General features: G+C 42.8%; 1 protein-coding gene across 1 annotated transcript in view; it reads left to right on the top strand.

Moving 5' to 3' along the window:
* The window catches only part of eva1bb (eva-1 homolog Bb (C. elegans)), an 11,174-nt gene extending 382 nt beyond the window's left edge, over positions 1-10,792 (top strand). Inside the window, exon 2 of the mRNA XM_083981957.1 lies at positions 9,490-10,792. Within this exon, the coding sequence (XP_083838083.1) occupies positions 9,490-9,875 (386 nt within the window). The 3' untranslated portion in view covers positions 9,876-10,792. The remainder of the gene's footprint in view (positions 1-9,489) is intronic.

Raw genomic sequence — 10,792 nt, 5'->3', positions numbered from 1 at the left:
TCAGACCCGATAGATTGATAATGTATCTACTATTCCCCGTATGCAGACTGTCTTTGGGGAAAGTGCCTTCAAAACACTCACACCCTCGTCCTGCTATAAATTACAGAGTCGTCTTAAACTGGATTATCTCCCAAGTATGGAAGATTTTAAAGCTATAGGATCAAGGACTATTTGACTGCTGAATGCACATGTCGTCTCACCGAACGCAGCTGGTGATTATAATGTAATGATGTGATTCGTGTTTTTATGTTTGTTTAGTTGATGTTGGGATTATTGCTGGTTAAATAAAGGTTAAATTAAAAAAATAAAAGATGGGTCACGTGACGATGGCTGGCTGAAGGCTGTGTCTTTGCGGAGCTCCCGCTCTGGTCCCGATATTTTTCAGCCTAAAGCACCGTATACCAACCTGACTCTACTTTAATGATATTATAACATGGCAAACAAACCTGGCAATCAGTATCAAAGAGAAAGACCGGCTAATTTGAGGCAAACTACCCAGTCGAAGATTACGGACCACTCGCCGCGACCTAGCATGGCGGCTACTTCCACTCCGGCAGCTAGCAAGACGGGAGCTAGCAGCATGGACATGTCCGAGCTGGTGCGGAAAGTTACTCAAAACATAAGTGACATTATGGAGCAGAAGTTTTCAAAACTAACCGACACTTTGGACAAAATCGCCGGCAGCCTGGAAGGTCAGGCTAAACGCATCACTGAAGCTGAAGAGCGGGTCTCCGCCGTGGAGGATCAGGTCACCACCCTCGAGCTCCGTCTTTCACAGCTGGAGGACAAGCAGGTGACCATGGCCGAGCAGATAGACGACGCGGAGAACCGTAGCAGACGCGACAACATACGGATCTTAAATCTGAAGGAAGGCACAGAGGGTGAAAATCCTCTGGAGTTCTTTGAATCCTGGCTACCAACGTTGCTCGGTTTGTCCGCCGCAAAGGGGCGCATAAAGATGGACCGCGCACATCGGACCGCCAGACCGAGGAGTGACCGACCCAGACCGGTGATCATCAAACTCCACAACTCCCGGGACAAGCCTCGGATCTTAGCAGCTGCAAGAAAGGCGAGAAACCTGGAACATGGAGGGTCGCGCATCTTCATCCACCAGGACCTGTCCAGCGCGGTTCGGCTGAAGCGTCGCTCTTATAATGATGTGGTCCGAAAGTTAATAGAGAAGGACATTAGATTCATGATGCGGTTTCCAGCCAGGCTCGTGATACAGCATAACGGGACGGAGCGCAGCTTCAACAACGCAGATGAGGCTCGGCGTTTTCTGGCCACGCGTGACTGACCACACTGTTGGTGAGGTATGGATATAAACAGGCCATAAGAAATGGTCATGCCAGCTTTATACTAACACGTATAGACTCTTTGTGGTGAGAATCTCTTCACTATGTGGTACTCTCTTAGACCAAGCTTAGCTCAGTTAAAAGCTTGAAAGCTCTGAAGCTTCTCTATTATAATGTTATGTTGGCTTTGTCAAAACTGTCTCTGACTTGATCTTTATGCTCCTCTGTTTTCCTTGTTTACTTCTTTTGGTGGTTACTTTACCATACACCGAATAGTTATTGAGTTAATATTATTTTAAGTAAGCCTACATGGCTCTGTGTTTGACAGAGGAGCGGACATTTTGCCCAGATTTATTCAGGTGCTATCTAATTATATTGTTGTCAAATTGGGATTGGAGTGGGGGTCTCTTTTTTGGGGGGGTGGATTTTGTGTTCTTTTCTCTCTGTGCCCCCTCTGTAGTGATGGCCCCCTTTAGCATCACGTCCCCTAGTAAGACCCCATGGGTATTTGAGACCTACTGGTCACATTTGAGTTTGTTTTTCTGTTTTGTGTGGGTTCTGGTTCCTCTTGTGCGGTCGTCGTTTGGGAACGACCTCTTTTTTCACATGACAGCTTTATTTTCTTTTCTGTTCTTTTCAGTGTCTAAGAGCTACAGGTTTGTGTGGACACCGATATTCATGTACATGGGAAACACACCCATAAGATGAGTGTCACTAAATGTATTACATGGAATGTAAAGGGAATTAATAATGTAGTTAAGAGACGTAAAATTCTCTCATCCCTCAAAAAGGAAGCGGCCCAGATAGCTTTTATACAAGAGACCCACTTAAGTGACCTTGAACATGTGAAGTTAAGAAGAGACTGGGTGGGTCAAGTTTTCTATTCTTCTTTTAATTCCAAAAGTAGGGGTGTGGCTATCTTGCTTCATAAAAGGCTGCCTTTTACACTTGAAAAATGTATAAAGGATCACGAAGGAAGATATGTAATAATTTCAGGTTTCTTATATGGGGAAAGGCTTATTCTGGGATGCATATACTCCCCCAATACATTTGAGGCTTCTTTCTACTCCAAATTAATGGCTGATTTGTCTTCCAATACATCACCTCTCATAGTTCTGGGCGGGGACCTAAATGCCTGTCTAGAGCCAGAGCTGGACCAGCGCCCCGTGAAATCCTTACGCCCATCTAGAATGGCAGTAGCCACCAAGGCGCTATGCAGTGATTTAAATTTATTTGATGCTTGGAGAATATTGAACCCGAAAATGAAGGATTACACATTTTTCTCCCGTCCACATAACTCCTTTTCAAGGATTGATTATTTTCTCACCTCAAGAGAAGCATTGGATAGAATTAGAACATGTAGTATAAAAACTATGGCACTCTCTGATCATTCTCTTGTCGGTCTGGAACTTACACCTCCTTATTATGACCCTACCACACGTCACTGGCGGCTCAACCCCTCTTTGCTTAGTAATCCCACCTTTATATCTATGTTAGAAGAACAACTGGCACTCTTTTTCTCTACAAACGATACACCTGAGGTTTCAGCTTCTACATTATGGGAGACAGCGAAAGCCTATATAAGGGGAGTTATTATATCTTACACCTCAGCTAAAAGGAAAGAAACGATCAAACAACAATTAGAGCTTGAATCCCAAATTTCTGTTCTAGAAAGGGAGTTTAAACAGTCACTCTCTAATTCATCTCGGCTGAAGCTGGATGCCGCTCGCTCTGCCCTTGATAACCTTCTTACACAAAAAGCAGAAACTGCAATTTTCTATGCTATAGGCACCGATTATTTGAGTCTGCTAATAAACCAGGGAGACTCCTGGCTCGCCTGGCAAGGGGCAGGGTTGAATCTAATGTCATCCCATCATTGAAAGATGATAAAGGAGTTACATTTTTTGAAAATAAACATCTGGTTAATATCATGAAATGTTTTTATCAAAATTTGTACTCTCCAGAAAGCCCGAGTGACACTGGGGACCAGGACAGATTTTTGAACCATCTAGATCTCCCAACACTGTCAGCTGAGAGCAGGGACCTTCTTTGCCATCCAGTCACTAAAGAGGAGGTTTTTGAAACAATTAAATCTTTACCAGGTGGGAAAGCTCCAGGTCCCGATGGATTCTGCCCAGAATTTTATAAGAAAATGACCAAATTGGTGGTGGAGCCTCTTACCAGAATGTACACAGAGTCCTTTGAACGTGGCATATTACCGCCAACACTCAATTTGGCCAATATATCGCTTATTTTAAAGAAGGGCAAACCATCGGACTGCTGCTCGTCATATAGGCCAATAAGCCTGATTGGGGTTGACTGTAAATTGCTATCTAAACTCCTTGCCAGGAGACTGGAGGTTCATCTTCCAGCTCTCATTAAGCCTGATCAGACAGGTTTTATCAGGAACAGGCTATCACACACTAATGTTAGGCGCCTTCTGAATGTGATTCAACATGCGAACTGTACTCAAGAGAGAATTTTATGTGTAACATATGGGACGCTAGGACCCAGGTCACCAGGTGGGGAACCTAGCAACAGCAGCCTCACAGTACATGAGACTAGGATCTCGCGGGACTTTGCAAGTCCACGTTTGTTCTCGTAGCTCACCCTCGTCCATGCTCCTGTTGCCGGCGTCGCAGGTCTGAGAAGAAAAGAGTGTGTCGGTTGGTGCCATGAGGGTTAAACTGCATTGTACCTCGTACCTGTAGGCCTTACCTCGTAGCAGTTTAAGATATTAATCATCAGCACTTTATGACAAGCAGCATTAGCTGTCCCAGTCTATCTACTGTATTACCTGGATGCGCTACAGCTTAGCTCAAAGCAGGCTGAACTGGCGACACACGTCGGCAGGGCAGCCACTGTTCTCTCCTCCCAGAAATCCTTATAATTAGTGTCTCCATTTTTGTTTTTGTTTTGTTGCGCTTATCTTGATAGTTGTGACCATCCACCTTTCCATGGTGTCGTAGAATTTAATGTTTGCTCTGGAAGTGTGCAGTGCCTTTGAACCTTTAAGTATACAGTGTTTTGAGCTGTTTAAGTGTGCAGTGCCTTTGAACCTTTAAGTGTGCAGTGTCTTTGAAGTGTGCAGTGCCTTCGAACCTTTAAATACATAACAGTATTCACCTGGTTATGTGTGTGTCCAACTCTAGGTATCAGCCTTATCAAATACAAAAGTATTGATTTTATTGTTGAGGGGATATTGTTAAAATAAACTTTATTTTTGTACAACTTCAAGAGCCTCTGCTTGTCCTTGCCCTAATAGGTATTAACCTGAGTGGGGAGTGGTTGCTGTAAATTAGTCACACTGCGTGTAGTCCAGGGTCTCTCCCCTTTAAAGAGAGTGGCGTTGTCATACACAAGTAATCCTAGTGCCGGTCACATATGTGTAGCTTTAGATGCAGCTAAAGCATTTGATAGAGTGGAATTTGAATATCTGTTTGAAGTTCTTCAGAAGTTTGGACTTGGGCCTGAATTTATTAAGTGGGTTAGGCTGCTCTATAGCGCCCCCATGGCAAGAGTGCTGGTTAATGGCTTCGCCTCTGAGGCCTTTCACCTTGGTCGAGGCACGAGGCAGGGCTGCCCCTTGTCCCCTCTGCTATTTGCTCTGGCCATCGAGCCATTAGCTGAGGCAATAAGGTGTGCAGATAACATTTTTGGTGTCAGTCTCTGTGGAACTATTCATAAACTGGCACTTTATGCAGATGATGTTGTTCTCTTTTTGACTCAACCTGAAACTTCTGTTCCAGCCCTCATCTCCACTATACAATTATTTGGCAAGTTCTCAGGTTACAAAATTAATTTCGACAAATCTGAAGCACTGCCGTTGGGCGACTTTGGGGATAAGAGTGCAATACCCAATTTTCCCTTTAAATGGTCTGATTCTGGTTTCACATATTTAGGTGTTAAGATCTCTGCCAACCTTAACAACCTGTGTAAGCTACATTTTTTCCCCATTGTGTCCTCAATTAAAAGTGACTTACTCAGGTGGTTTGACCTCCCCCTCTCCTGGACGGGTAGAGTAAGTTTAATCAAAATGAATGTTCTCCCGAGAATCCTGTACCCAATGCAGATGCTCCCTTTGAAGATAAATAATTCTGTTTTCTCTGATATTGATAAAGCTATTTCTAAATTTATCTGGCATGGGAAGAAACCGCGTCTCAGTTTGAAAACACTGCGGCTACCCAGGGAGAGTGGAGGTCTCTCATTGCCTGACCTTAAACTTTATAACTGGTCATGTCATATGCGTACAGTGTTTGGATGGCTGAAACATTTTATGGATCCTACACAGGAAACCCACATTGATGCTTGGCACTGCCCCTTATTGTCTCCACTTAGCCTTGTAGTTAATGAGAAGTCTTTGCTCCCTGTCGAGGTCAAGAACAGTCCTATTATGATGAACACAATCAGAACATGGGAGAGGATTGCGAAGCCCACTCAAAGTAAAGGTCCCTCACCAGCTTTTCACCCTATTATTCAGAATAAGGCATTTCCCCCAGGACTTGATACAAATATATTCCAGTGTTGGTATGATCATGGTATTAAAATTGTTGGAGATTTGTTTGAGAGGGACGAACTGTTGTCTTTTGAACAAATTAGGGCCAAATTTGGTGTACCATCTCAACATTTTTACGGTTACCTTCAGGTCAGACATTTTATTAAAGGGATAGTTCAACATTTTTGAAAATTGGCCCATCGCCATGATCCCCCTAGTAATAGCAGTAGGTTCGTTACCTTTAATTGTTGGTCCAAGCTGCTTTTAGATCGGGGGAGAAGAATACCGAGCGGCGCAGCTACACTACGGAGGCTAATGGAATTTCTTGGTTTTGCTCATCAAACTCAGCAAATACACAACCAAAAAACTCAAAAACGCTGTGGTGGACAAGTTGTGACCTGCACATTCACCACGCTATGAGATAATAGCGGAAAGTTGCGAGATGGAGTTGTTTTAGAGGCAAAGTCGGACTTTACACTCTAGACGGCTGCTCGGCGGAGTGATTTCAAAAGCGCCTGTTTACTGCAGATACGTCCGTATACTACGGCACTGGCTGAGGTGCGCACACTGTGTCCCTCCGACCAGTGGTTCACTGAAGAAAGTAGTTCCGAGTATTTGCTTCACTTCTCTTAACTTTCCGCTATTATCTCATAGCGTGGTGAATGTGCAGCTCACAACTTGTCCACCACAGCGTTTTTGAGTTTTTTGGTTGTGTATTTGCTGAGTTTGATGAGCAAAACCAAGAAATTCCATTAGCCTCCGTAGTGTAGCTGCGCCGCTCGGTATTCTTCTCCCCCGATCTAAAAGCAGCTTGGACCAACAATTAAAGGTAACGAACCTACTGCTATTACTAGGGGGATCATGGCGATGGGCCAATTTTCAAAAATGTTGAACTATCCCTTTAAGAGCCTAGGTCTCACTGAAGCCCAACCAATAACCTCGGCCATTGACTCGTTTTTGTTACAATGTCAACATAACAAGAAAATTATTTCCCATTTCTATAGGAAACTACAGTCCCTCAATCTATGTAATATTGATAAAATTAAAGGTTTATGGCACAAGGACCTGGCAATTGAGTTTGGGGAGGAAGCATGGTCAGATGCAATAGCATCAATAGGCAAGATCTTTTTATGCAACAGACTAACTGAGAGCCAGTATAGGATCCTTCATAGATTACAACGCACGCCCCAGTCCTTGAACTCTTTTTATCCTGAAATTTCTCCCCTGTGTTGTAAATGCAAGCAGGAGGTTGGGTCCTACATACATTGTATCTGGCGCTGCCCTTTTATATTTAAATTTTGGGAAAAAGTCTCACAGGAAATCAACTTAATTCTTGTTAAGAACATACAAATAGATCCTGGTTTATTTTTACTTAATCTTTCAGGAGAGGGAGTCTCCTTGTCAAATGTCCAGCAAAAACTCCTGTACAAGTTACTTCTTTTAGCTCGGAGATGCATTTTATTTCAGTGGATCAAGCCCAGACCCCCATCGGTTAACCAGTGGTATGGAGAGATATTTAAAGTTCTGCCAATGGAGCGTCTGAGTTCAGTTTTAAAGGGGAATGAGAGTTATTTTGATAAGTTGTGGGCTCCTTTTCTGAACCGCCTACCGGGTGATGTAGCAGACTTAGTACGTAGAGGCCGCTGTAATGTAGATTGGCGCCCCCCTTGCACCTCTGTATCTCCCTAATGCTATCTCTCAAGTGTTGATTCTGCCGTATTGATATGGCTGCACAGTCCCTGTTCCATGTATAATGTCTAAACTGTAAACTCTCTCAGAACTTTCCATGTAAGGTCCATTATAGTATTGTCATTCTTGTGTTTTTTTCTACCTGGATATTTTATTTTATTTATTTACTTTTGCCTCTTTTTCTATGTCATTCAGTCTATGTGATATGTTTTTACTTGCCCCTGCTGTCATGTATGTTCTCTGTTCTGTGTTTGTTTAAAAATGAATAAAATATTGGGAAAAAAATAAATAAAATAAAAAATAAAAGATGTAACCCCAACACTGAACAGTTTGACCCGCAGAGGCTGTAAAACGACTGAAACACAGAAGAGACGGTTTATTTATTATTATTATGGTTTGACTGAACGTTGTCTGGTTCTGATCCAAACGCTGAAGGTTTCCAGTGGATTCACCGTTCTACCTGTCATCCTCTTCTTCTTTTCTTTTCTTTTCTTCATTAGGATCCCCGTTAGCACCCGCAGCAGCATCGGCTCCGACATTCACATAAACATTCACATAAACATTCACATAAACATCCACACTTACACATAAGAAACACACATTTATACATAACACAACAAGAACAAACAACAAGGCTCTTTAATAATGAACAAACCACAGAAAACATTTGACACCACAGACAACACAGACATCATAATTTCTCTACTCAGATTCCATTCAATACTTCAATACCTTGAGTAATCTAATATAACACACCCACAAAGTAAATGAATAAAAATAAATAAATCACATAAATAAGCATTGATTGTCTGAAGTAACTACAACCGTGCACTTCAACTACTCACACACATATTTACACTCCATGAAAAAGGTACAACTGTAGCCAGTTCTCTTTATAAACTCAATATGTTAGATCATACTTCATTCAATTCTAAGAGAAACTGTTTTAACAGCAGTTTGAACCGATCTTTGTTACTTTAATGAGCAATATGAACTGGTAGAGAGTTCCAGACAACCACAGCTCTGTACAGAACTGTTCTCTGAATTATAGGGTGAAGCCAGGTAATATGGGACATGTAAGGTCTGAGGCCTTTTGCAATTAAAATATTACCAGCCAATCACAAAAAACGATTTTGAATTGTTGCCATTTCTAGACAGAAAACAATCAATTTAACCAGAAAGTTGTTGATTAAACTTCGAAGGAGACTCAGGAGGGAAGTTCAAGCGAAAAGGGCAGTGGCATGCGGAATAAGGGTTCTAGACAAAAAACAAACTATTTAAGAATCTGCAAAATTGTATTTTAATGAAGTGTTTAATGAAGTCTTATAGTTTTGATAAAAATATTTGTCAAATACACATTGTTTTTTTTTGTCAACTAGCATTTTTAGCACTGTCCCATATTACCAAACCGTGTTAATATGGGACAAAAAATTCAGCTATATTGGGACACTTTATAAACTGTTAGTAGTTGCAATAAAATAATGATTTAAGCAGTTACGGTGAACAATCCTGTTGTTAGTGCTGTTGTTGGTATTTTTGTATACTTTTTTTTTTTTAACCTTGCTACACATTTTTTGCCTCACACAGTTAGAATAATCTCTACGCTAATAGAGGCTAGCCAAGGCTAACGATGCCTATAGGGTATTTGCAGCAGGTCAGAAACCTCTAGGCTGAGGTTCATTGCCAGGTTTGTGCCAAAATCAACTTTTGAGAGGATTGATCATTGATTGTTTGCACTGTATTTATCAATGATTATTATCTTCTATTCTACCATTCTACCAAAAAGTGACATATTACCTGACTTCACCCAACCTGTTGTCACTCTGGGCAGAATGAACCTCCCTTCTATTCTGATCTACTTCTTGTTCCATAACTCTGTTGTGCAGAATGGGAGGTAGATAGAATGCCTTTATTGCCCCATAGGGAAATTCATCACTGATCAACATACAACACTGAGCCACATGGTTGTGTAGTTGTGTAGTTTGTCATGTGTGATTCTCTCTCCTGCAGCCAACCCTGAGAGCTTCGCCCTCTACTTCATGATGGGGGTTTGTTTGGGTCTGCTGGTGGCGCTCTGCCTCCTCGTGTCGGCCATCGCCTGCAGGACTCGCCACCGCCACAGAGCCAGAGCCCCCCCCTCCCCCGAGAGGAGGCAGCTGAGAGAGTCCAGTGAGGAGGAGGAGGAGGAGGAGGAGGAGGAGGAGGAGGAGGAAGAGGAAGAGGAGATTCCCCGGTCCTCCGAGTCTCTCCGGAGCGTGGACGTCTTCTCTTCGGCCGAGGAGCTGGAGAAGGCTCGACGTCTGGAGCAGAGGGAGCGCATCGTCAGGGAGATCTGGAGGAACGGACAGCCGGACGTCATGACGACGGGGACGGGGACCATAGGACGAGTCCACTGAGGCAGAGGACACGGTGAACCGACGACACACGGAGACACAGCGAAGATCCAGCTGAGCTCCGACCAGTTGAAGACACGTGTCCTTTACTGTGCGTTCACACCAGAAGCTTCCAAAGCGTCAAAAACGCTCGAGGGTTCAGACAAGTCAGCTCCCAAAACGGAAAATATTTTCAGGCGCTTTGGCCGCTCGTCACGTGACTGACGTCAAAGTTCGATCGCGTTGGTCATTGGAGCCGAAATACAAAAAAAAGGAAAAAAAGGAGCCGACGGACGTCTCTATTCTGACAGTTGCCGCCGAACCGCGTCGTAGCTAATTACCATAAAGTTAACCAGGGTTAACTTCTCCTCTGGTGAAGCTTTGGAAGCTTTGGAAGCGCGGCGACGCCTGTTGACGCTTTGGTTTTTGGCGAGGAGGTTCATCTCTGGGTAAACTCTGGATGTCCTGAGTTTCAGGATGAAAGTCCATTTTTTGGACCCGTAATGTATTTGAACAACATCCATGACCCTTCAACCTCCACCTATGGGTTTTTAATGTATTTTACAGTAAAAATTTTAACTAACAGATTTCACCACGAAACTTCCCAAGTTTATTACTCACATTAAGACAAATATTTTTTGTATTAGAAGTTTTGTCAAATTTTATGTAAAATATGTAAATGAGGCAATATCTAATGAAATATGCGCTGATTTCCAGAACCGAAATCTGAACAACGGATGAAGCCACTTTCAAAATGTGTTGACATATAGTCAGAAGTTTTCACCGAGGGGATTTTGGATTTTATCTCTTTATATCACTAAAATACTGTCACCTTCCCCGATCCACCCACAATACATAGTGGATAAGTATCGTAAATGAAAGGATTACCTTCTCCATCATATTTACTAAAAGGGCCAAGTGGTTAAATATGCCGGTGTTGA

This window comes from Trachurus trachurus, assembly GCF_905171665.1.
Source record: "Trachurus trachurus genome assembly, chromosome: 11".
Taxonomy (NCBI): domain Eukaryota; kingdom Metazoa; phylum Chordata; class Actinopteri; order Carangiformes; family Carangidae; genus Trachurus; species Trachurus trachurus.
The sequence above is the reverse complement of the archived record's forward strand: the minus strand, read 5'-3'. Positions and strand labels throughout refer to the sequence as shown.